The sequence below is a fragment of the Aythya marila genome (genome assembly GCF_965140915.1).
Source record: "Aythya marila genome assembly, chromosome: 1".
NCBI classification, from domain to species: Eukaryota; Metazoa; Chordata; class Aves; order Anseriformes; family Anatidae; genus Aythya; species Aythya marila.
Window position 1 is genome coordinate 147,313,235 of NC_139042.1, and position 27,341 is coordinate 147,340,575.

General features: G+C 43.1%; 1 protein-coding gene across 1 annotated transcript in view; it reads right to left on the minus strand.

The window, feature by feature from the left end:
- Nucleotides 1-1,834: 1,834 nt before the first annotated feature.
- AKR1D1 (aldo-keto reductase family 1 member D1) overlaps nucleotides 1,835-27,341 on the minus strand; it is a 33,921-nt gene continuing 8,414 nt past the window's right edge. The window contains exons 2-9 of the mRNA XM_082751413.1: nucleotides 19,473-19,640; nucleotides 14,778-14,894; nucleotides 10,972-11,049; nucleotides 9,027-9,149; nucleotides 7,139-7,248; nucleotides 6,519-6,684; nucleotides 5,632-5,714; nucleotides 1,835-2,001 (exon numbers count right to left, since the gene is read on the minus strand). Coding sequence (XP_082607539.1) covers nucleotides 1,959-2,001; nucleotides 5,632-5,714; nucleotides 6,519-6,684; nucleotides 7,139-7,248; nucleotides 9,027-9,149; nucleotides 10,972-11,049; nucleotides 14,778-14,894; nucleotides 19,473-19,640 — 888 coding nt within the window. The 3' untranslated portion in view covers nucleotides 1,835-1,958. The remainder of the gene's footprint in view (nucleotides 2,002-5,631; nucleotides 5,715-6,518; nucleotides 6,685-7,138; nucleotides 7,249-9,026; nucleotides 9,150-10,971; nucleotides 11,050-14,777; nucleotides 14,895-19,472; nucleotides 19,641-27,341) is intronic.

The window sequence follows — 27,341 nt, forward strand, 5'->3', positions numbered from 1 at the left end:
GGGAATGTCTGGAAGGAACAGATTGCTGAGAAGAAGCTGGTATGAGCATTTAAGCTGGGCACTAGTTGACATTTGCAGTGTACAAAATGAGAGCTTTGTCAAAGCTGACCTGAATTTCATCTGTGGCCAGCGACCTGCACCTGGTCAAGTTACAGTGCAAAAGCTTGTACAGTGCTACTGTGTAGCTGCTGAGCCCTGATAGCTCTATTTAAAGCCTGCGCTTATGAAGCTACTGGAATAACACGATGGGTATGGTGGTGACTGTGCCCCTCTCTGGCACCCAGATTTTTAGACTTGGATTTTGTCCAGGTTTTTGGTCTAAATGTGTAATAGAATAAAATGGGAATTGCCCTTGGATAACCTCGGCAAACAGAATGTGTCTTCATGGCCACAGCTTCATTAATGGATTCATAAATGCTGCATTTTGTGGCAGGGCCTGGCTTCTCTAGAGGTGCCCATGGAGCTCATCCAGGGCTGGGATCCACTGAGTCCACCTGGGAGCCTTGCCTGCTTCCTCCTGTGAAGTGGTTACCCCTGTACCTCTTTGCCTCAACTCTGAGGTGCATGCCCTGTCCCAACAGAAGTGTCTCCATGGGTTGTCTGCTCTGGTGCTTTTCTTATTCTAGACACTCCAGGGATAATGAACATCAATAGTAACAAATAAAAGCAGATGCTATAGAGTGAAGATCATTTATGACCTACTTTTCCTGCAACATATAGGTTTTAGTACATGAACTAATCATTCTCTGTATGATTTAGTTTCTTCTCTAGTGTATCTTCTCCTGCAGCAGGAAACTGGAGTGCCTGAGCGTGGGAGGGAGGGAAAGTAGCCTTCTGCAGATGAGGACATGGGCTGACAGATTTATAAGCTGCTAAAGTAGTTTAGCAATACGCTGTGAAAGAGATTCATGCTGTAGGGTTAGTCTTTCTTACACTGGTGTCCGCACTTTTTCCCCTTTTGTTACAGAAAGCTGAGGACAAGATTGAAGGAAATGCTCAAGCTTCAGCCTGGCTTCTTCTGCCTTACTCCTACCCATTTCTTGGACCTGACAGTGCTCTGCAATCTCAAAGCACGGTAGAAAGTGGTATTTAACAAAGACAACTAATTCCTCCTTTAAAACACAGTTCACTAATTAACTTCCGGCCAAGACAATTCTTAATACAAAAGACTGTAAGAACTAAGTGAACAGAAATTTTCTTGGGTGAACCAGTTTGTGGGATAGGAAATTTCAAGGAATTTTTGTTTTCAGGAGATGAGGCTCTTGTTAAGAACCCACAACAGTGCTAGCTCCAGGATGGCTATAATCACACAACACTATTCAATACCATCCTTGCATAGCAGCTCAAAGGTAGAGCGAGAGACTGGCCTGTGCTTCACTGAGGCTGCTCAGCTGAGGCAGAAGGGATGTAAATGTGCTTATGTTGTGTTAGGGCATGAATTAGTTGTACGGGTACCAGCAGATACATTGGTCAGAGAAAAACAGGCTTCACTTCATTCCACAGTAATGGACATTTATATGCACACACTCTTAAAGTCCAGTTAGTTCCCTATTTCTAAATTTCACTTGAGTTGTGAAACAGATCAATACCACTTTACATCTACTGAGGCAAAAAATCTCATTTCAAATTCAATGCTGAATGTGCCATTGAATTAAGATGGTTTGGCTTGCATGAGTGAGCCTGTTTTCAAGAGAAATATTCAATGTTATCAGTTATCAATTTTGGAACTTAGATGCTTACGGAGCTGAAGTCTCTTGAGCCAAAACCCTAGACTCATCAGCTTAAATAGGCATGCTCTTCAGTGGCAATAACAAACTGACAAGACAACAAGAGGTAAATTTCATGTTTTTAATGCTGATTTGAACAGTCTCCCATAAAACCAAAGCACCAAACATTGGGTCTCTTTCAACCAAGTGTAATGACGCTGAGTTAGGAACCTGCCTGGACACACTTTGTTTTCAGTATTCATCGCTGAAGGGGTACTCTGGATGGTCACGCCACCTGTGGAGAGGTCAGATTGAACAAGTAAGTTTCTCAGGTGAAGCAGATTATATCATCACTCAGGCAGTTGTGCTGTGCCAAGCAAACCTCTTCTGTTTCCTGCAGAATATAGGCAGCCTTCACGGAAGGTTATTCTGCTGATTCAGATGCTGTTTGCTCTGCATAATGTTCCCTGCAGGAAGTAAACCCATGCAGCTATGGAGAGGACAGTGAAGGACCACTTTTTTTCAGGTCTACAGATCATGTGCCTTAAGGACAGATGGAGCAAGAAACAACAAGAGTGTGGAGGTTAGTCATTCTTACTCTATTTGTGGATTTAACTCATGTTACTGGAAGTGTTGTAGGGAACGGGTATGTTCCCATTATGTGCATGTTATGGAATGGGAGGATGACTTTGTTTGGATGTCCAGAAATACCCTCAGATAAAATGGCTATAGTTAGAGTGAAGGTGGAGACACCAGACTGTACTGCTTTGGTTTATACACATAGAACTGGCACAAACAGGTCTAGGTCTGGTTGGTCCTTTCTCCAAGTGGCTGCCGTATCCAGCTAAAACCCACTAGCTCAGCCAAGGTGTAGATATGCTGCCAGGTTAATAGCACCAGTGATGTACAGCTTACAAAGAAGCTTTGGGGTGATACAGTTCAGGAAAGAAAGGGATGTTCATAGCTGCATGTTATCAAAGACAGAGATGCTTCAGGCTCTGGTTTTAAAAACTCAAGGAAGATGCATGATTCAGGAGCATTATAAAAGGCAAGAGGCAAATTCCCAGGGTAAACTGCAGGTGAAAAGTAGCACTTGTCCATTAATGGCAGAGTGTTGACTACATGTGGGTTGTGTGGGGTGTGTGTGTGGCGTGTTTTTTTTTTTTTTTTTTTTTTTTTTTTTTTTTTTTGAGAAGATGGTGCTAAACCACAAGTCCTGGCTTGACAAACATTTTCCATTAGCAAAACCAAGAATTTCTGAAGAACTCTCTCAGGTGCACCATGGCAGCTGGCTGCCTTGCCTTACAGCAGAGCACAACAAATACTGGCATTTATCCCAGCTGTGAATCGTTCCAATTTGGGAAGGATACATTTCACAATATTGAAGCTAACTGACTGGAATACATCAAACATTTTGAATTGGTTGTGTCAAAACATTTCATTCTGATATTCAGCCAAGCTGAAGTGTTTACACATTAACAGATTGAGATGGTTCAAAAAAACAAGCCACAACACTTTGGTATGTTTGGTTTTGGTATAATTTGACAATCTCTAAACCATCAGTGTCATAATCTATACTTTCTATCTATGGAGCATGCTTTCTAATCAGATCACACATGTTCAAAGGTCTGAGTCTTCTTGTGTACCAAAATGATTCACCCAAAGGAGATAATGTAGCTTGGAATAAATGGTAAAGAAGAATGTTCATAGCAGAGACTTGGAGTACAAGATAAATCCAGCAGACAGATTACTGTAAAACTTGCCAGAACAGTACTTTTAGATTTCCCAAAAGAAGAAACCATTTCAGACTGAGTTCTTGAAAAAATATGAGTAATCCAGAAAAATAGCAGTTTTGTGCTCAGATGTTTAACTTGCTAGCTCATTCCAATTAATGGAATATTATGTTTCTATGGGCTTATATCATCAGAACAACAGATTCGGATGATGTACTCACAACAACTGATAACTGGAATAACCACAGGAAATCTGGACTTTTCTATTCCCTGACATCTGCATTGCAGCAGTGGAAGGTTTTCCACAAAGTTGGCTAACCACAGAAGTCTCTCTGTATGATGGTTTAACCTTTCAGATACCTGTTGTTGCATAAAATAAGACATCCCTCTAGACTAGTAGATCAGTTCATCTGTTGCAGTGCCAACTCCAGGCACTTCAGTGCAAGAACACACTTGCAGGTAGATATGGGTTTACTTGCTCCTTACATGTCAACATCATTTTTCCAAGAAGTTATTTTTTTAAGTTGAGGCCATACTGTATTTAAGCATTTTCCCCGAACATGGCACTTGTGTAATAAATGGAGCTGTCAATGTCCATCCCATACATCCTGCTTTCCTTGTCCTCAATGGCCTTTTATGACTAAACTTAGTCTAATGAAGCAAAACATTTCATTTATTAGTTTTGGATTAGTAGCCTAGAAAGTTATCCTGTGGGCATTTACATTCGTTAATTTTGCTTCTGGAAAAGGCTCTCACATTTGCACCAAGGTTACTTATGTATATCCTCACTAACAAAGTTTAAATGATGCTATAGCTCAACTTGGCTATGAAAAAACAATTTCCAGTACCAAAACATATGTAAGAATCTGCTAGGCCTCTTGTGAGAAGCCTTCTGGAACTGAGTACTGCTAATTGATGGAAGGCTGTTTTAAGAAACTGAAGCTTCAGAGCACATTGCTGAGCTTAAATGTGAAAGATGAACTCCATTATGATGCTTTTAACTTTGTTCATATTTCCTATCATATTTAGTCAGCACAGTAAGTGGTTTATTTGTTCCTTTGCAAAATTCCCCCGATCTTTTGAGTGATAGTCAACATTTTAGAGTGCTATTGATGCAGCTGTCCTGCTTTTCATTATCATTAGTGCTTGAGCACACTACAGTTTGGCAAGATGCAGATAATCCAAGGTAACAGGAGAAACACATGGAAAAGAATCCCTTTGGCTACACACTGAGTGCCCTGAAAAGGGGAAAGCATAGAGTTTGGCCATAAATTGTAGATGCCCTTGAGTTGAAGGGAAAACAAATGGCCTCATTCTCCAGAGAAGATGTTGGGTCAGCCTGAGCCTTCTTGGGTAGTGCAGCCTTCAGGTGAAGAAAAACTGTGTTGGGTTTTAAGCTTTAGATCCCAAACATCAAGAGACCAAGCTTTGTTAATTCTCAGAAAAGATAAATGAGGAAGTGGTCTAGCAGTCAGATGAGCTGCATGGCTTTCTGCTTTCCATATAAGAAGGTAGAACTCGACATGGCAGCAGGCAAGGGAGGTTGCTGAAGAAGTTGGCCTCAGGGAAGGCCAAAACAATTTCTGATTGTCTGTGGTTTTAATAGGAAGTTGGTTAGGCAAATTATGTTCTGACCAAACCCTATTAAGGGAGATGGAGCAGAGCTCTCCTTAAACTAGTCCTGTGGTTTCTTATAGGATTGCTCTTAATTATTATTCTTCTGCATGTCATTTTGGGACAAATTGCCTCTGGAGATACTAGGGTTGCAATCCATAAGCAGTAGCACTTGAGCAACAACATGACTCACTAAGCACTGAGAGAGAAGGTGTGAAGGAGGGGAAAGACAAGAAAGTGTTCTTATTTGAATTTAAGCTCTGCTATCAACACTGGTATTTAGACATCACAACATATAGTGGAAGGTGCTTAAGGAGGTGGTGCAGAGGTGGAGTAGCCAGATACAGTCATCTTTATCTAGGTGGGCATTTGACATCTGAGTTGTAAGCACATGTTGCACACTTCTTTGCAAATGGCTCATGCGTCTATTTGGGCTGCATGAAATAGCTCCTATATCCAAGTTTTACTTTAATATTCATATTTGTGTAGACAACCTTATCTTAAAAGTGATTTTAAAAAAAATATCTCTGAAAAGACAGGAGCATTCTGGGAGGATATAGGATTCCTCCTGGACTTACATTAAAAGTTCCACATAACGAACGTTTTTGTTCAGTGCTGCAATTTCCTTCATCTCTTCGTCAGTGAGGGAGAAGTCAAAGATCTAATGGAAGGAGAAGTTCGGAGTAAGTTAACAGTTCTTGTCACAGGCAATATTAATATGTTCCATGTTTCAGAAGTCCAGAAAAAATCTTTCCCTTCTTTTCCCCCCCCTGCACAATCTCCTCTCCCCCAAATCTACACTTCCTTGTGTTTATAGGGAAGTCTTGAGGACATGAATAAGTTCAGTCACGTTCAATTACACTCTTCCAAGAAGAGAAAGGCAGTCTGGTAAGTACCAGGCCATTGGCTTTAGAGGTGATACATTCGCAGGGAAAGTGTATAGCAGTGGGGGTACTGAATGCTGCAAGGGATACAGGTAAAAAAATGTTCATCTTATTTAGGGTGGTGGTGGTGGTCAAGCCATCTGCTTTCTGGTGGAGTATTATGAGCATTCCTGGCACACCCATATGCAGCACCTTCTCTTCACCAACAAACTGGGGCAGAAGATGGGGCAGAAAAAATCAGTCATCCCAACACCTACTGCCAGCAATGTTGGTCTGCTGACCTATCAAATTACTTCATCTCCCTTGTGCTGTTCAGTGCAGCAATGGGTACTCTGGGGAACACTGCCAGCTGGAACTTTAGCCACTTCAGAGGATTACAAGGCACCAAAATTTCTTCTCTATTCTTCTGTTATTGCCGTATCTTTGTACCATGAAGTGACGGGGAGAAAAAGAATCGAATGTGGCAAAGCTTGACATTGGTCAAGCTTTGTGTCTATAGAAGAAAATATGAAAACTGCCTTCCTCAGGAGCCAAGACAATGCAAATGGATTCATGTGTGCAGTATTAGAGTGCAAATGTACCTGGAAATTCTCTTTGATGCGTTGTGGATTGAAGCTTTTTGGGATGACCACCACCCCTCGCTGGATGCTGAAACGCAAAGCAACCTGTGCAGCTGTCTTGTTGTACTTTCTGCCAATGGCATTCAGCACAGGGTCCTTCAGTAAAGGAGGGGAGGACACATTTACCCTGGAAAAGAATTGGGAAAAGAAAAAAAAATCTCCCTATTTTTAATGTCAAAACATACAGGACCTACTCATTCATGGACAGAACATTGCAGCTTTTTGGCAAATAGTGTGAAGGACAGCAGAGAAGCTTTGACACTTAGGAAGCTGTCTATGACAGTCCTCTATCCTATGTGATGTCCTAACATTGACTTAGTTTCTACTTCCTCAGCATTCCCAGCTACAGACATTTGCTTTCTGGCAGAGGAGACCTCCCACACAGACCAACTGGCACTTCTTGATGACAGCATGCAGCAGGAGTGTTGCAAGTTTACATTCACAACTGCGATATTTAGACACTCAAGTTCAAAACTACTGTGAAAAGTGGGGACACGCATTTTACACAGAATGAGCAGTGGAGACCTCTTATTCTTTTTCTGGACAATGGCTCTGCTATTTGAGGCTAGCAGGGGACTTACCATGTCTCATCCCTTGAGGTTCCCAGTGGGCTGTACCCAACAATAACAATGTCATGTTGCCTGCAAAATTCTAAGAGTTTGGGTTGGGTGAAATAGGGATGGCATTCGACCTACAAGAGTAAGATAGAAAGAATGATTAATCAATAGGACCAGATATGGAACCAAACAGTGTCCTAATATTTGTAAGTGTTGCAGACTAGGGATGACTTCTCAGCTTTCAGGAAAGGATACATATTAAAGAATAGGGAAATTCAGTCTGTGGTTACAGTTCTAATGGTATGCTGCTGGGTGGTGATGGATTTTTATTTATGTATTTATTTATTGGTGGGCAGCAGATCAATGTCTATGATTGCGGTTTGGCTGTAGAGCATTTGTATTGGTCCCAGTGGAAAGGTGGCAACAAGTAGGGGATGGAGGTGAGGGAGGCTGACTAGAGATTTAGGCTGAGAAGGCAACTCATCTCCTGTGGGTCAGATCATTGCTTCTCTGCCTTTTGCATTCAGGACAACTTCAACTTGCATTTAGGCTGTAAATGTCTTTTTTAGGGGAAGTGTTGGCATGAGCTTTTCCAGGAAGAAAGGTGAGGGGGAATATGTAAAAGGTGAGATCTCAACAACGGTTATGACCTTGTTATGAGTTCTGCCCTCCCACACTGCAAATACTGTGCCTCGTTCCCTTACAGGCAGGAATATTCTGGCTATGTTTTTGGACTCTGGGAAAGGGATGTCTACAAGGTGATGGAGCAACCTCTGTATACAGTTTGAAGCTAACTGGCACACCTACGCTTGCTGGCCGGCTGCCCTAAGCTGGGCTTAATCTTTTGTACAATTTCCCTTGACCCATAAGGCAGCAATGCACAGTGCAGTCCTAGGGGCACTCCACAACCTGCAGCTGCATTTTGTATTCACTGGGAATGTTAGTACCAGTGAAGGGTGCTGGAATCTCCTCTCTCAGGCTGTTCTGCTGTGCAGGCCAAAGGCAGAAATGAAGGCTATGGCCAGCTTCTGTGCTGTGTCCTGTGCCAATCCCAGTCCTCCAGACCACGTGCGGAGGGTGAGAAGTTGGGCCCAGATGGTTTCTGGCCTCTTCTCTGATACCGCTAACATAGATGTTCATCTGTGCCAGATGAGTCAGAAGAGTTTCCCAGTGACTTCTAGGAAATGCAGTGAGCTGCCAAATGCCAGTCAAAGATACTGGGCGATTGAATGGGTCACTGCTGCCTACCACCATCTCTGAGCCTAGCTACTGTGACTTAACCCAGATATCCCTATCAACCTCGTGGGCTTGTTCAGCTCCAGTTGGTTGCTTATCTGTGTTTTCCTTTCATTTTTTTTTTTTTTTTTTTTCTCCAACTCTTCCTGAAAGCCTTAGGGGAAAGGCAGAAGAGACAATCTATGGGAAACTTAGAAGTTACCTCTAATGGCTGTAAATCTCAGGAAGCTTAGAGTGACTCAGGATCTCTGATGCTTAGGGTTATTTAGGTTTGGTGTCAACTGATGTAGATGTAGCTTCTTTGAGGACTGGTTAGCCCTGAATGATTTGTCTTGCGAACTTTTTGGATGTGAAGTAAGGTACGTGGCAGAGATTTAAAATCTGCCTTGACTCAGCATTCAACCTTGTCAAGGAGCTTGGCACAGAGGGGTGTTTTATAGTCCTGGAGCAGGAACTGAGAAGAGCGATAGTTCCAGCACCTTCAAGTGTTTATCTTTAGCTTAGATAGGATGAACAGTATTTTGAAGCTAGAAATATGTGACAGTATAGAGGGCAGCAGCTATGGCAAAGCATGTATCACCCTTCTGCACGTGCCATCTTAAGCCACGTCTTGCCTCCGTGTTCCCTGCTGGACAGTGGTGCTGCGGTGGGCACTGCCCTCGGCTTGCTGTCATACCTGGTTGCTGACAGGTTTGTGCTTGAGTCCTGGCTTGTTCAGGATCATCTCCAGCTGTCTGCGGTTGAAATTGGATACTCCAATAGACTTTGCCAAGCCTGCATCTTTGCATGCTTCCATAGCCTGCAAAGACAACAAAGGCTGGTTGGAGTACCAAGTGTTGGCTTTGTTTCTTGCAGCACGTGTTTTAGAGAGGTGGAAGCCAGTCAGTTCTTGAGACTGCTGGAAAACCCTTGCAACAGCACAGCTATCAGCTCTGTTACGCAAGGGATGGTGCTATCCTGCTATTTAAACTCCATTCCCATGTAGACCCACTTTTCAGACCAAACACTAATGTTTTCCTCTGAGGGTAGAATTTGTCTGGAAAGCAGACAGATTAATCTGATGTATAGATATTCATGTCACATGTTTGCTTTCAGAGAGTTTTGCTTAGTTGCACTGCTTTAGCACTGTCTCAAAGCTGGAGAAGGGAGAGCAAACAAAACATACTCATTTCCTGATCATTTTATGAGAGTTTTTCATGTAAACTCTCTCTATCCTGTGTAATCACCCAAATACTTAGCAAGGCACATCACAAAAGCAACTCAGAAACCTCGGTACAATACAAAGTAGGAGAAAAAGGTGGGAGAGAGGAACTCCAGAGGTTTTACAATTCAAACAAATCCTAGAAACTGAGAAAGTTTTAATAATGCTGGATATGAACATGTGCTACAGTCCTCTTCATTAAGCTTCATCTGCTGAGCCTTTCTAAGGAAAAAGAGGGCCCTTTCCTGTGGTCTCCCCCCTTTGTTCCCAGAAACTCTGTGCACACAGCTTCAAAGAGGCTCAGACCCCCAGAGGAGCTGGGTGCCCCACTTGCCAGCTTTGTTATTCCTTTCATGTCTCGCAGGAGCTGAAAGCAGGGAGGTAAAGAGGCACCAGGTATTTGGTGACCTCTAGTTGGCCTCATATGCTTTGTATCACCCGGTGACAAGTCGGCAAATATCATCTGGAGCCACTTTTGCTTGCTGGCACCATACTGTGTGAGTGAAATTACATGGATTGAGTTTAGCCAGGTTTATTTAGATTGATGGTATTCTTTCCAGACAGTCACCACTAGTTATTTTTCTCAGCTCTTTAGCTGGAAAGAGAGACCTACTACAGGATATCCTTCAAGATAAAGCACCAGCCTGAAGTGTTCAGACAGCTGTTGCTTTGGGCAACTAGCTTGTGAAACAGAGGAATGAATTGCATGAGTCCAAGATAAGGGAAACATAAACAACTAATGTGGAAGTCCTCAGCCTTATGAGACCTTGCCTGCATGTCTCAGCTGGCAGGAGAAAGCCCTGGCCTGCCCTGGGCTCTTGGCCACTCTGAAGTTTTACTCAGAATTTCTCCCGCTCTCCACCTTCATCTACTAGACCTGGAATAGAGCTTGACTCTCTCTCTCTCTCTCTCTCTCTCTCTCTCTCTCTCTCTCTCACTCTCACTATATATATAGATATATGTGTGTGTATTTTTAATGATGAACTTTAGAGCAAATTCTGTTTTATCTTGAAGGCAAAATGCTTCCTTTTTCGAGGAGGATCAAGTCACTTTCTCCTTCAGGGCTGCAACTTTCTGATGCTATAAGGGTCTGATAAAAAGGACAGACTGGAAAAAAAACACTACGGATATGAGTATTTGCTACAAAAACTAGCAAATATGCATTCTCCAAATGAAGGAATGTAGACATCAGATATCTCAACAGTGTTTTGTTTTGTTATAAAAATAATTAAGTGATGGCAAGAAGCAACATTCCTAGAGACAAGAGTCAAATTTATCCATGGAGCTAGTAGAATCTGATCCATTTGCTCTATCAATACACCTCAAACTTGTTTATGAAGGCTACAAGCAGGACTGAAAATTAGGATTTATTTATTTATTTATTTATTTTAAAGCATATATGGAAGTAGTGTTTGCTTACCTCCCAAGTGGCACATAAGTCTGTCTCATGGTAAATAATTTTTCCATTTTCATCTTTTGGGTAGAGTGCATCTCCAGGCTGAAAAGTAAAACCACATTTTTTCCTATTTTTTAAAGAAAAAAAAAAAAAGAAGAGGAAAGGAAGGGGGGTGGAGAACTCTTGCACCTCGGAACAAAGATTTTTACAGTCTTGGTGTTTCTATTAGCAAATAAACAAACAAACAAAAAAAAAGCTTGTGATTTTTTTTTTTTTTTTCTGAAACACTCAAAGTTCAACAGGGCATTCATGCTGGGCTTACCACATCCTCCAGTGCTCTATAGTCCTTGGATACCCTTCTGAACTGTTACATGAGTGCATACTCAGGAGTTCCAGGATGGCTTTATTTTTCAATAAACTTTTGACCCTTATGGTATGGCAACCAAAGAGCTTATCTGCTTCCAAGAGCTGGGTTAGAATGCCAACCTATATTCTTTTCCCCTTCTTTCCTTCCCTCCTTTCTTCCCAGCCTTCCTCTGACGTTTTTTTGTCCTGGGCACCTGAGATGAGTACCTCAGTCCAGCTCCAGCTGGAGGGACCATTTCCAAGAGTTACATACTACTATTAGAGGTCTAAATGCACAGCCTTAGTGCAGGTTGTGAACCTTCTAAGTGTGTTGTCTTCCTTTCTTGGGGCACTAGGAACTCCTCCTTCCTATCTCTACACTCTACAAACAAGACTTCAGAGATGAGTTCTGAGCTGATATCTCACAAGCACAGCTTTCTTTTATTTGCCAACTGTTTCACTGCTATTGCAGGCAATTTATTAACACCTCCTTCCCTTTTGTCTGATTGTAATTTTATTTTTTATTCATAAAAGCCCCTCAGTGTTATTTGACATTTGATCTGACTGCAAGCTGCTACATTTCAAAGGACCGGGTACAAGATGTTGACATGGTAATTCCTTGTGAACATGCAGCTGTGACTAATATGATCAGTAACCGGCGCCTCTCAATTCTCAAGTTCAAAATCAAGGCATTTCATGGGAAAAGTGAGCCTAGGGAAAACATGGCCTCAGATTTCAGACCCCAAGGTCTAAGTTGCAAGCATAAGCCTGTCTCCTTCATATTTACTGGCTTTCCTCAATGAATTCCACAAAGACAACTTGTTGCCTTTGTTGCTGTGTCTTGCTGGGAGGGGGAAAAAAAAAGGAGTAGAAGGAGGCAGGTGGTCATTAGATACATTTTTGTACTAGAAGTCAAACTATTTGCTATCATAGTTTGAAGTGGGGAGATCCTCTTTACAAAACCACCCTCTGGTATTTGGAACAAACTGTTCATCCCTAGGATATCCCAACAGGCTGTCCAAGGAGTGTGAGCTCAGTGCATGCAAGCATAGCAGATAGATGGCTCTGAATTCAACGCTTTTTACTCTCTGTTCCATTTCTATATTTTTATATTCTGTTATTTTTTATAGTAGCCAATATTCAGCAATTACGTTAGGTAATTTATCATTCTCTTCTGACTTCCTCTATTTCTAGTCCTTGTGTTCTAAAAAGTCAACTAATTCAGGGTGAAAGTGGCTTGAAGATGAACTTCTCTTGACTGAGTTTAGGAGTTCCACAAGGATAAATCCTTCCTTCTGCCTCCAGGGAACTGCACAAGATGTTGAAGTATGGTTGTCTCTGCTCAATAGTCTCCAGGCAGTACTTTCTCTGCCAAGCTACACTTTTTTTAAAATTTAATTTATATATATATATATATATTTTTATGCAGGGAAGTCCCTGAATGAAAGACCTGGGTGCAGATGGATAAAGAGGGATAAAGTCAGTGTTTTGATGGTGATGGGATGGTGGTTACTAGGTCTTTAAAAAGGTCTCAAAAGTTTGTCATGTTTCTCAGCTTGGGTTCCTACGGACTGTACGTCACCAGTCCATTCCCACAAATGCTCTCATCTTCTCTTGCAATTGTCATGGAAATGGCCACACATGTTACACTGAGCATGGTTTATTGGGTAGTATTGGTGGTAGGTGGATGGTTGGACTAGATGATCTTAGAGGTCTTTTCCAACCTTTATGATTCTATGATAAGGTGGCTTTGTGCCACATTGCTGTGTGAGAGCACAAACAGTTGGGACAACGCTGTGCAGCCACTGCTGCTATGCAGGGTTCTGATCATATCACATCGTATTCCAAGTCTGGGGGCACTCCAAAACCTACCAGACAATTTACTTGCATATTTAAAGCACAGCAGCTGGTAATCACTGAGAAGAAAAACCTTCTCCCATGATAATGATTTCCTCACCAACGCAGATGTAGGGGGACAGGTCTGCACGTCCCATTGCTGTCACACAGTGTTCTTTGACAAAGGGGCTTTCTCAAGAAAGCAATGTAACTACTAGTAAATGCCTATTGCATAAACAGAAAGCAATAGGAAGGAATTAATGCCACCCCAGATACCAGCATTCCTGATCCACTCAGGTCATGGCGGGGCTTTCCTGCTCCGAGTGGTGCTCCCAGGAAGCAGGTGCCTTTCAGTCTGCCCAAAAGCCCCTGTGAGAACTTGCACCACTGGGCTGTGCAGAGGCATGTTTCCTTCTGGCTCCAGAGTGGGACTGTGAGCTTTGGCTCAAGATATTCACTGATTTCAAGCAGAAAAGAACTTTTGTTAGGAGGCTTTTGGGGAGACAGCAAAGTGCCAGCTTCTGCAGAGTAGGAGTTTGTCAGTGTGTTGTACCTGTGCGCTCCTCACCAAAGGCAAGCATCACGCGTGGGATGGGTGTATTTGGGAGGGAGGGAGCAAAAAAAGGAAAGCTTTGGCAGAGAAAAATGTGTATTTTTTCAGGCAGAAGGTGATTTCTTTTTTCTCTCCTCTCAAGGGGGACGTGAATGAGTCTCCAGGACTTCTACTCTTTTAACAAGCCAGCTTGTTGATACAAGCCTCGGGGAGTCAGATGTACATTGCTTTAAAGCCAGCTGTCTGTATCTTTATATTGTGAGACAATGACCTTCACTATGTGGGAGAATGAACTAGTAGAGAATACAAACACAAGAAAGGGGAAACAGGAAATCGCAAGTGGTGGGAAATTTTTAAAAATGCACCCAAAAGGATTCCATACGTGGGACCGTATAAATAAAGTTTTAATATCTAAGTACAGTACTCCTAGATAGATCTTAATGGGACACTGCTGACTTAGGGAAAAAGGAACTGCAGGTCTAAAGTGATTGCTCCACTGGTAAATTGTTTCCTACCTGATGATTTACAGCAGTTTGGAGCCATGGTAGAATGTAATTTTAATAATCAGAGAGCTACCTGCCTTGTAAAAAAAAAAAAAAAAAAGTGGAAAAAGTCCAACTGACATCTACTGAAGCTGTCTGAGAGGAGCACTACAGTTAAGGAGATTAAGATCACAGTGATGATTTGCCCATTGTTTTTAGTGCTACTGAGGCTTTTCTGGTTTTGAGACAGAATAATGGAAATCAGCTTGGTGGCTCTTTACACTGCTCTCCCCACCTCCATGATTTTCCCCTTGCCCCTTGTTGCTTTGTAGGGCATGTACAGCTTCAGCTACACAGTTCTTCAGCATATGAAGTGCTCAATCCCAGTTAGGAGTCCTGTCCTTCCTGTGCTAAAGCTGTCAGTAACTATTTTCAAACACTATAAGCCCCTGTTTGTGTGGGTAATGCACAGAAATGTGAGCAAGCAGTGCACACACAACATTGTCTCACCAAAATGCTATCTTCAACATGGACTGGAGGCTACAAGGATGATGTTAAATGGATGCCTTGGTTCAAGCCAACCGTGTACTTTTTAGGGCAATTTTTCTTTTTACCTTGAAAGCCATTGGCAGCTCAATAATGTAGAGGTCCACGTAGTCCAGCTGCAGGATTTTCAGGGTTTTCTCCAGCGTGGGGCGCACCAGCTCTGGGGGGTGGCAGGTATTCCACAGCTGGGGAGGCAAACACAGGCTTTTTTTTTTTGGTGCCAGAGGAATAGTGAGAACCCTTCATCTGATTCCTACCTCCCACGCACACTCCCGTCCTTCTGACAGAGCCCAGCATGCATACTGCAAAGCCATTGTGGTCTACATTACTGCAAGACAAAGAGAAGGCGTCTTATCCTCCTTCTGCCTGAGGGAATTGTAGAGGTTAAGACAGGAATCCTTGCCCAGGACAGCCTGTGTGCTGACACAGTAAAGCCATTAGATATTTGTTTATTACAAGACAGGTTATTTGGAGTTGAGTATATTACAAACTCTTGCTCAATGAATTTAGGCAGATTCCTTTTGTTTTATGAGCTTTCCAAGCATATGCTTTCACTGGAAAACTTTGTTCCCACAAGAAATCTGTGGTCAGGTTTATGCTTGAAGGCAGAAGCTCACATCATGTGAGTTGGCTATTAAATAGCCAGGCACCTGGCACGAAGAGGATCTGTTGGTTTTCTCCTGTGGTCATGGAGCCTGAGTGACTGCCTGACCTAGGGAAGCTTTAACTTACTCCCCTAGCCTCACTAAAAGTATTTTATTGTTCTGTTGCTGTAATGCAGGTGTAACTAGTTAAAGCACAGCCTTTTCATCCTCTTTAATCACAGCCACTTGCCCTCAGGGCTATGCCCCGAGGTTGCCATGGGGTATGCTCAGTTGATTGGCGTGCAGTGCTACCTCTAACAGCAACTCTGCTGATGCAAATCTCTTGCTGCAAGAATGGAGCCAAAGCATGGTAATTAGTAACCAAGAGCTCTTTGCAAACTGGTTGCTGCAGTTAAAATCTACAAAAAGTGGAATTAACACATAATAGAAGGTTAAAAGTGCCATCTGATTGCACAAAATAAACTAGGCTGTTTTATCGCCACCTCTCTGCCCCATCCCCCTAATGCAGAAACCTGACATTTGGAGTCATGTTGAGCTTTTCAGCACCTTTATTGGCTGGGGAAAAAAAAAAAAAAAGTTTAAAAAGATATTTGTCGATATGGTCATTGGCCAATTCTGCCACCAGTGCTGACAGCCATAGCATGCCAAGGTGTAGAATAAATCTATTCTCGAGACACGAAATGCTTGAAATGAGATTATCAGGAGAAGATGGGGATTATAGGCTTCAAAGGACATAGTCTTATGTCCTTTGAAGCCTATAAACTTACCCAAGTTTTTGAAGTGTTTTAGATTGTTATTTAACCAGCAAGTAATTACCTGCTCAGTTGTGCCAGCAAAGGCAAGGACACATTATCTTGAAGCTTAGCTGTACCAAGAGCAGCACGTCTGTCCCTGCCCTGAGCTGACACACCAAAGCAGGCTTTGGCACCTGGAAATTCACACTGGGCCTTACCCCAGCTGTGTGGTGCAAGGCACGAAGGGTTTATGATCAGTGAAGTATTGGTTACTAGTGTTGGGTTGAGGGGTACTATGGTACAGGGACCAAGGTCCTGCACTCAGAGTTTTAAGCTGTTCAGCTGGATTTCCTGAAAGCCTTTGGTTGGGAGGTTTTTTTGAACATTTGCCAATCTCTGATTTTCATTTCTTATGTAAAATGAGGTGTTCTTTTGAGCTTAAATATAGGTAAGGAAGTGAGTCTGTATACCCTCCATTTTCAGTTTGTTTTGTTACTTTGATTTAGAAATTCTGTAACCAGAGGTATGTTGACAGCTTAGGAGCTGTTTTTCCAAGTGCCCTTTCTAGCTTAGTGAGCTAAGTACTAAGCAGTGAATATCCATCCCCTTAAAAAAAAAAATTGCAGAGATTCTAAGGAAAGAGCCTTTAGCAATAGCAAACATTTGTATTACCTTAATACATAGATACCATGGAAACTTAAGAGTTTCACAACTGTTTTCAAGATTTGTACAAGTTATTGTATTATCTACCTAAATAGAACCCATGTAGACATTTGAGCAGTCAAAGCTGCCAGTTGGCTTTGGCATTTCAGGACACCACATTTCCTGGAAATGTTACTTTTAGTTTAATGAAAGAAATATCCTGGGATGAAAGAGGAGACCAAAAAGGTCTTGCTACATAAGCCAAGAAGGCTGTTGGCAATTGATAGAAAACCTCTAAAATTTCTGGATGCTGAGCTGCTGTGCCTGATCAGCCAGCCAGCAGCAAGAGCCAAGTGCAAGTGCTGATGATTTCAGCTGGCAGATGCAGCACGGTTGCACCAACTCACTGTTCCAGTAACACTGCCACTCACTGGGGCTGTTCCTGTTAGTACCCACTGATGGACCTTTGCTTTGCATCATCTTTGTTTAAGGGAAGGTCTGCATGATGGACTTCAGTGTGCAGTCTTCTGCATCTCCAGGACTTATGATTTCAGAGAGGTTGAAAACAAACATAATTTTTGTTGTGCCTGCTGCTTTCAAGAGTGGTCTATCACCATGTTTTCCAGAAGATGCAACAGTTTATTAACAGTTTATTAGTCAGTTACCTGTGAATGGTTGATGTATCTATTGGTGGCTTGATACTTACCTATGGGTTATGCAGTGCATAAGTGCCTAAGGTACACAAAGCTGAAGATATGTAGGCTCCTAAGATAAGGGTTATCCAGTCCCAGTCTTCCTGGGAGGTCAGAATTGCTGTGAAAATGTCTAGGGAAACCTGTGAAAATCCTGGCTTGTGATGGATTGAGTTGGTTGCTGTATGTTTTCCACCTCTGCCCTTGACTACTCTAAAGACTACAGAGAAGCTCTAATGAATGTTAATGAGGTACTTAATGTGACCACCCAAAATTAAACCCTCATTTTGTTGAGCAAAACCAGGACACAATAGAAAGATGTTTGTGTCCTATCATATGTCCATGCATGTCCTATTTCACAGTCACAAGGAAGGCCGGAACTACAGGCACTATTGTGGTACTGCCAGTTGCAACCTAGAGACTAGCAGGACCTGCAGTTTAGGGAACAATTGAACTTACAATCAAGAAACAGAAGATGTGGTTTCACAGATGGTTCAATGTTTAAGCAGTGGGGAAAACCACTGAGTGATTAGAACAGACAACTGAACATAGAAAGCCCTAATAAAGTAAGTTTGGAATCAAGATAAAATTTTACCAAGAGATGCACTTTTGCAGATCCTAAAAATTTATATGGAAAAATAAACTGCAGGGGAAGCAGTTGGGAAAGTTAAAGGCATAATATTGTTAGTACATCTGGTTCTAAACTTTTGGCACAATTTTGTGTTTTTGATTTGAAGTATTACTGGTAATTTGCTGTAATAAAGCTATAAAACAGTTGAAACTAAATATTTCGCCTGACCCAAATCAACTTTTTTGGCATATGGAAGATTGAGAGATTACTCTGATAAAGGTGGAAAATTTGAGGATTTGAAGCTTTTCTCGAGATGGCAAGGTTGTTACCAGCAGAACTGAGCAGGGAACTAGGAAAAGAGTTGCATACTTTACAGACTGGAAATTGCTTTACTTGGAAATTGCTCTGTAGCTGCAGAAAATCCACTTGGTCTGCAAACTACCCAATCCAAAGCTTAGTTTCCCCGATCATAAAGCTTAACCAAATTGCTCATAGTAAAACAGATCTTTTATCCCATCAGATTTTTCACTCTAGGAACCATGATATTTATTTCCAAGGCTGTTGAGTAACGTCTCTGGATTATGTCTTATTTGGGAAAGGAGAAAGGGAAAAAATGAGGCTGATATGTCCAAAGTAGCACTGCCGGAAGGGGAACTCGAGGCCATAAACTCCATTAGAAACTAGGCAGAAACCATGAACTTTCTGGGGGTCATCTGATCTTTATTTAGCAACGTGCAGTGAGCTCTCTCTCTTACACCTGCAATCTAGTCATCGTGGTTATAGCAGCTTCTATCATAGGCTTCTTCAGGCAAGAGATTTAATTCTTCTAGCAGAGAATCGGCTCTTACAGCTAGGGTTTTAAAGCATTAAGTAGCTCATGCACTACTCCAGACTCGCTGTTCTAAAGTGGAAGTGTGATGACCTCTTCTCTCTGAGTTGATACATGATCAGAGAAGTCTTTAATGACAGGTGATACAGTAATTAGGGTGTAGCTTGATGAGTAATTTTCTGGCAGCAGTACCAACACAAGCACTTGCTGTTCTCCCGTACACAGACACTGGCATGCACGTGTTTGCTCCCACACCGTTCATTGTGCAATCCCGTGGCAAACCTGTATGGGGAATTGCTCTAACAGAAAATAACTCATCTGCAAGATCATTGTCCAGGTCTGGCTCAGCGTGCGACTATACAAACGCTTGTGCCAGCACAACACGTGGGACAGTAACAGCCTAGGTAGCAACACTGAGTGTAGCAATGGGCAGAACTTGCAGATGCCTATAGTGCTAGGCAGCGTACATGTTGTGTTGTTCCCACTGCTCACTCAGCATTAAGCTGAGAACAACAGGGATTCCCGTGCTTTATAGCAAATCTAGTGCTGATATTGCCAAGGCATTATGGAAATACTGGGAAAGAAAAAGAAAGGAAGTTGGGTCTGGAAATGTGCCAGATGTTGAGCACTGAAAGCCCATTCACAGAAATCCTGGATTTAGCGTAAATAATTTGAGCACAAGTTTCTCACCTTGCCACAGTAAAAAATGTCTTCTCGCTTGATCCTTCCTTCAGCAATCTTCTCCCGGATGGCTTGTCCCACTTCATGCTCATTGAAATAGACAAAAGCGCCGTCGATGTGGCGATAACCAGTATCAATGGCAATCTTCACTGACTCCAAACAGGAGCCCTTGGGAGTCTAATGGGAAAGAAAAAGAATAAAGGTATGCAAGAGAGCATCCTGCTCCCCACTCTTTAAATATAAAACAGTTGCTGAGATAGCCACAAGGTTCATGATATATTTCACCCAGTTTCACCATCCCCTACCTCTCCAAACACCTGTGTTTCAATTTCTGAACAAAAATGGGCTGCATATTTTTCTTCAAAACTGTCATAAATGTGGAACCAGGCTGGAAAAATGAGCTGGAAAAGCAGAACATTTGTTATGTGTCTAGGAAAGAAAGAGTACGAGAGTCCTCAGAAAATAAGAACTGACTATATTTGAGATGGAAATGATTTCAGGATTTCTCATCTGGAGAGTAAAGGCTGTCCTATAACAGCTGTTCAATAAATTCCCTTCCTCAAATGGAAGAAGGCTTTTTGGCTGAGCAGAGCTGGTCAACATCTGTCTGCTCAGAAGCTCCTTGAATACCTTGTGACTCATCAGGGCTTTCAGCAGGGCAAGAAGGAATTTGGATGTGACTTCTTTCTCCTCAAACTGGCTTACCACTGGGGGGGCATCATGGTCCAAAGGGCAATAGCTCATGGGGGTCTACTGGTATTCCCAGCTGTGGACAGTTGCTTTGCAGCGTGGCTAAGAATCAGCAGGCTTTTAGTGTACGTGTATACACCTCTTACTGCTCTGCTTTAAGATGAGCTCAAAAAAACTCTTAATAAGTTCAAGGCACATTTTTGTACTGTGTGCTGCACTTATGCTTACTCATCTTTGCTGAAATTCAGAGTAAGCATTTTTTGTGTGTGTTTTCTTTCTGGAACAGCCAGATTTTCCATAAGCCAAAGTGGCAAACAAAATACACGCAGGCCAAACCAAGCAAAAAAGCATAAGACTGCTCGCTGGAAGCATTTGCACACTGAAATTGGGCTGAAAAAACATCTCCTTGTTGTCACAGTTTGCATTATGTGTGAGCAGAGCAGCTCTAAGCAGTGGTGGTCAAGGGCTCTCAATAACACGTGGCAACACTTTTCTCCCACTTTTTGTAGGCATAGCTCTGCTAAGACAGGGGCATCTGATTCACTCCAAGGAAAACTGAAATAGGGTGAGTCAACCTGCTGTGCTGCTGTCTGCCAGCAGGCAAATATCAAAAAGTCAATTTTGCTATTTCCAAGCGAGAGACCAAAACCAAACTTCTCCTGTGAAGAAAACAGAAGCCAGAGACATCTGGAATGGGGACGGGATATGAAGAGAGGATGTCGAATTTGTTGGTTTTGCTGACGACAAGGAATGACAAAAAATGGGACTGGCATCAGATTCTGCTAGGGAGGACCACTTTCCCCACAAGGATCACTGTCTGCCTCCAAGCCTTCGGCTTGGCTTTCCAGGAGTTTCCCATAAAATTAGCAGTTGCTCTTCCACCACCCACTGAATTGTGGAAGGTGTGAAATTCATAGCTGCCACAGGATGCTGCAGCCTGCAAGAGCACCGGGCTACTCTTCCAAGTTAATGGAAGAAAGATCTATGAAGGCTTACTGAAGACACACGGGGGTCAACATCTCTGTCTTTAAAATCACAGGGCTGGGGGCTGGCAGCGGGTTATTCTGGAGTAATGGGACTGTATCCCTGCTGGCTCACTCTGCTCCTCAGCATCCCATCGGGGCTGGCTGCTGTCAGACAGGACTGTGCTGGCTTCTGTTCAGATTCAGCAGAGACTTACCGTGCCAGGATGAAGTGCCTAAATGTTACTTAAAAACGTAAAGCCGTTTGTGCTTGCCCTGATTTATTACAGAGGGCCGAGAGGCAGAATGGTGCAATTTGACATGCTCAAGTAATTAGAGCAGTGACGATGCAATATTGTCTGCTTAATTAAGAGAGACAACGAAATGCTTGTTTGAATGCTGCTACTTTCGCTGTGGGAGCCTCCAAAGGGCATGCTCAGCCCCCTCAGGGCCCTCGCCTAGCTGTTGATAGGATGTAACGAGGATCAGGGTGGCTAAAAGCCTTTCAGGAGCAGTCAGTGGCTAGCTTTCACTCGGGGCACGCCGGGCAGCATGACAAGAGCGCGAGGCACGGAGCAGTGACAACCTCCAACACGTTCACTGCTCTGTCCCTGCCTGAACCTGCGAGTGCAGGGTCTGAGGAAGGTGAGAGAGGAAAAGCTCTGGCACGGGCACCGTGAGCCTGTAGGTGCTGCTGACAGTAACCTCAGAGCTCTGATTTCTGTTATATGTGTGTATGCAATCAGAACATTTTGATTACAGTGACATATTACCATAGTACAGGTTTTAAAACTCTTTCTTTTTCTTTCTTTCTTTCTTTCTCTCTTTTTTTTTTTTTTTCTTTCTTTCTTTCTTTTTCTTTTATTTGAAAAGCCTAAAAATGGGTTAAGGACCTGATCCTAAGATTTCTTCACCTCTCTTGCACTCTTGTCATATGGCATGAGCACAGCTCCCAGTTGTTTCCTCAAGCTGTAAACTAAACTCCACAAAGCAAGGATTTCTGAGTTGATTACTGAGTTGCTAATTTTCTCAGTTGTCTGATTTTCTCAGGCACTGGGGCCATTTGGTCAGTAAGAGAAGCAGAAAGAGTAGGTAAAGAAGAGCAGAGTGTCACATACCACAGAAGGGTATCACTGCAGGCTTGGCAGGAGGGTGGAACAGAGGAAAATGAGCAAGCTGCAGCTACTTCAATTGCCTTTGGCTGAATTGGCTAGTTTATGTTAGAGCTGTATGTATTTCTTAATCTTCTGCATGGGACTTATATACATCTGTACAAATAATCTTATGAAAGACTCCTCCATCTCAAGGATTAAAGGATTAATCTTATTCTTTAGGGGCTGGAGGAGACTTTTTTTTTTTTTTTTTTTTGGATCACGCCTTGATTACCATGGGCTGGAGATGGGTTTACATTAAATACAAATGTTTTCATTGCGCTAGTTCATTTCATCTGATGTGGTATATTATGTCTGACAGATTCTGGTTTAAGGTGTTTCAGATGAAAATGCAAGGGAACCTAGGGAATGGTATTTGGAAATTTCTGCCTTTATTGAACCCTCTAAGCTGAAGGCCTGGGACTGGGACATCTGCGAGTCTGGAAACTTTATACTGTATGTTTATTTTCATTCTGATGGAGAAACTATCATCTCTAGCATTTCACATTTCTAATCCTTCCAAAGCCTGCAGTAATGGGCTGTGGTAAACTGCGTTGATGAGTTGCACAGGCTAGTTATGTTGTGGTTTATGCCACTTTTTAGAAGTGCTGCCTTAAGTGTCGTATCTTATTCCATTGTTTTTGACAGACTGTATTAAAGCAGGATGACTCAGATCACCACGGCTCATCTGTCTTTCCAGTAGAGAAGGTGCAAGCCTGGGTCTCTCCTCTCTGCTCACCTGCTTAGCCTGAGACTTCTCAATTTTCAGTCTTTTGTGGAGTAAAGGGTATAGGGGCTAGGCAGTGGTTCACCTCTACCAGGGCAGCCAGACCTCAGCAGCCTCACCGTGGGCTGTGTACCTACGGGTGGTGGTGCATCGCACCAGCAAGTATGGTGCCAATGTGGTTGCCCATGCTGTCTGTTCCCCTCATGCATGCCTCTGTGTGTTCTTGCACCGTTTCCCAAGTAAGTGGGGATTAGGCTTTGAGCAGTATGAATGCCTGACAAGGTACTGAAATGTCTCAGTGCTATAAACCTTCGTGCTTTGTCAGTAGTCATTCAGGAGGCTTTGGCCTTAAGACAAATCTTTACTTCTTTATTACATTTTATTTAGCCATAGATAAGAGGTGTGCTTGATCCTTGGCTGTAATGAATGCTTCAGTTTCTAATCAGTGTGCCCTGCAACCGTGCTACTTTGATCAAGGGCTGTTATTTTAGAACTGGAATTTTATAACCACTTGTACACTGTAAGCCAGATTTTATCTGCAGTGCTGTTACATTCAGTGACTGTGTGCCAGAAAAGTATTAAATTTACTACAACTACTCTGATAAAAGAAAAACTGGTCAGTTAACTAGAACCATTTGCTCTTTCACTAAGAACACCTTTAATAGCATCTAAGTTATTTTAAAGATCATACAGTTTAAAGAAACAACACACGCAGCTTTTTCCCTTTATCAGTCAATAGCCTGTAAACCTACTGATTTACTGGCACGCATGACAGATTAAACCAGCAATCACTTCCTTCAGGTTCTATGGTAAATAAAATCTGGCAGAAGGATGTGGGGAGCAGGCTTAGATCTGCACCTTCACTGAAAGAAAGGAAGAAGCAATTTGGCCCCTTCTCCATAGACGAAGTAGCCAACTGGCCAGTTACCACATTTTATGAGTCTGAAAAAGCAATGTGCTTCATCAGTTCTGCCTGTCTGAAAGGGTATGCTCTCTTTTCCTCTGAGACCATAAATTTTTTTTTAATGTTTATTCCAGACACCTTTCATCACATCCCATTTTGTCAGAAATTATTCTCCCTACCACAGAAAATGTACAGCTTCAGTTTTGCTCAGGATTGCACGTGATCAAGCCACAGGAGAATATATATATATATATATATATACATATATATATATATATATTTATTTATTTATATTTTTGGTGCAGGCATACCCACAAATTTTGCTGTTGTCTCTCAAGTAGGACAATATTTGCTTAGCAGTGTTTGGGGTAGTCCAGCTCATTACTGCGATTTAGTGTTGCATTCCAGCTTCCTGCCAGTCAGTCTGCCTTTTCTGTAGCATCCTTTTCTGGTCAGGAATTTCTACCTACTTTATAGCTGGTAGAGAGGGATTATGGTTACCTCCAAAGACAAAGCTAACAGGACATATCAGTGGTAGATAACAATCTTGCAAGACCACATGAACAGCTCCCATGGCAGTACTTTTCAATGTCTTAACACCGCTATTGTCATTTTTTCCTTATTAGCGCATACGGTAAACAGTCTGACTCAGGTTCCCACGTGCTTCTCTGCCTTATTTCATGCACGCTGATTTACAGTTGCCCTCACCTTGGCAGTGCATGGGAGCTGAGGAAGCAACACTTGATGGGATGAGCAGTTTACCTTAGCCCCGAGCACCTCACGTGGACAGTGAGTGGTATCCAGTACCCTCTCTGGGACTGGTGATCCTGGGAGGAAGAGCTTGAGATGTTGGGAAAGACAGGGCCAACTCCTGGAAAAAAATCTGACTCGAGCTGCAGCTGAATTACACAAGGGATCCAAACTGTGGGCTAAGCGCTCCAGTGCTAACCTATAATTTAAGATGTGGAGCTGCTGTTTAGGAATCTTAGTCAGCTAAATACAGGAAGGAGAAAGTAGGTACATTCCTGGGCTCAGCGCCTCTGTTGCCAGAGCTCGGCACTCACACACAGATTCTTATGCAAGTTTCTAGAAGCCCAATTGCTTATTTCCATTTGCCTGTTTTCTGGACAAACTGACAAAGAGGACTAGCTTAAGATGTCAGGAGCAGAGCACAGAAAACGTGTACTGAAGGCATTACAGGAAAGTGCAGGTTGAGTTTACAAAGCCAGAGGATATAAGCTGCACAAGGGTACATTCTTAGAATTGTTTAATCTTGTAAAGGAGAAGCTGTACCGTACACCTCTTTCTTGGAAAACGCAACCGCCAGCACATCTCTCTCTCTTGTACACAGGAAAATCTGGCTTTCCTCCCCCGGAAGTGTTGGCAGCCACCATCCGGGAAGCAAAACCCGGAGAAGGGATCTCTGCAAAAGCAGGTAGAGCTGAGGTCGGAGGCAGGGAGCACAGCAAGGGGCTGCTGTGCTGGCCTGGGGCTATGCTCCATAGCACACACTGCATTGCCTTAGGAAGTACAGGATGGCAAATGCACCCACAGTAGATGTGGTGAATGGTGATGCGCTCTGCCTCGGGTTGTGCTGCAAATGAGCATGGACAAGGGTTGCCTTTTTGTCTGGTGTGGTGTCCCGTCAGTGGTCCGAAGCCTGAGGCCTGACTGCCTGAACAGCAGCAACCTAGATTGCATAACTGCAGATTTAGCATTTCTAGAATTCCTGTGACACTGTTATTCTAGGATTTAGCCAAAGCTGTGTTCAGGAAAGCCTTATTATTGTAGCTGGCAGAGGCTGCTGGAGTTTTTCTTACCACTTGATTGCAGAATCCTCAGCTTGAGGATCGCTGCAAGTTTTCACTTAAGGCAAGCCTAAGCAAAAGGGCTGCCATGCCCCAGTTTTAAGCAGTTAGAGGATTAAAGCAAACCAAGAAAATGATGTGCACGCTGGGGTCCCATGCTCGCAGTGCCAGCGGGGTGTACTGGGACAGTTTCCTGTAGAGCTGGAGCACACGATGTCCAGCCATCCAGACCTAGAAAGCACACATCTAACTGCAAGGGTGGATGCTAAACATCCTTCAAACAAGAAATGTGATCCCATGGACATGTGAGGTACTAGGGGAGGATGAAGCACCAGCTTGTGCAATAGCAGAGGAGAAAGCAAAGATTGCCAGTAGTTCCTCCACTTCATTCCCTAGAGTTAAAGGGGAGAGGTTTCTGGCACCAGTTGGCAGAAACGTTTGTGAAGGCAGATGTAAAGCTTGGGGAATTCCACCACCTAGTTATCTGAACCAACAAAAGTTGGCTTTGATGAAGCTTAAAGAGGCATTTTCTGCACAGCGTTTTCAAGTTTTGACAAATGTGGCCTCCTGGGTCAACCAAAGACGCAGCCCAGATGTTCACTTCCCGCATGAGCTGTAAGAACATGCTCACGCTGTTCCTTGGGGAACCGCACGGCACCAGGGACACGTGGGAGTGCGCGGCCACGTTTAACGTATGGAGTCACTCAGGGACGTTTCAGAAAATGGAGCAGGTTTGCCTGGAAAATTGGGCTCTAAGTGTTCTTGCCAAAAAGTGTATCTTTCAGTCATGTTAATTCAGATGACTCACTTGTAGGGGTTCAGTTTTTCCACTCTCTTCAACAATGCTGGCGATTCCCTGTCTCCACTTCTGTAAAGCAGTCTGCAGAACTTTTATTTACATAGAAGGGCTTTCCCTATGGCTCTTGGGCAGGGTTAAAAATCCAGCATCTTTACAAAGCCAGAGAAAGAGAAAAAGTAATCTTTTTTTTGGTCAATATTTGGGCTGCATATTCTTGCATTGGTAACAGCTAGCTTTGTAGTTTTTGGAAGAGGGATGTATTGAAACAGCTCGTGCTCGTCACTGCCGTGTGCAGCTATGGAACGGAAAAGGTCTGCTTCCTGTTTGGTTACTTTTCAAACAAGAATCCTTAAGACTGTTTTTGGGTAGTGCTACCGTCCTTAAAAGCTTATCTGGATTAACCTTCTATTAGTTTTGCATCTGGACCGATTAAATGCAGTTCCACCCTCTGTCACAGCCAGACATCTAGCTCAGCGGGTGATGTTAGCATCTGATATCCACCGTCCCAGAGCCATACCAGCTCCCAGCCAAAGCTGTCATCTCCTAAATGTCGCCTTGCTCTGGGAACTTCTCCCCCCGGAGCGCTCCGGCAGTGTGTCGGTGCCGCCTCCAGTAGCCAAGTGAAGCTGTGCCAGGTTGGCTGCAAGAGCCAGCCCCTCCGCTTGGATTACACAGGCAGCGCTGCACCAGGGCCAGGCAATTATCTAGCTGTCAGCGCCTTCATCAGCCTGGGTCATCCGCCCTGCACAAGGGTCTTGGACGCATCTCTTGGTCCCGTAGTTTAAGGCATGTTCATGTTTGAGGGTGGGGGGCTAAGTCATTCTGACTTACCAGTGA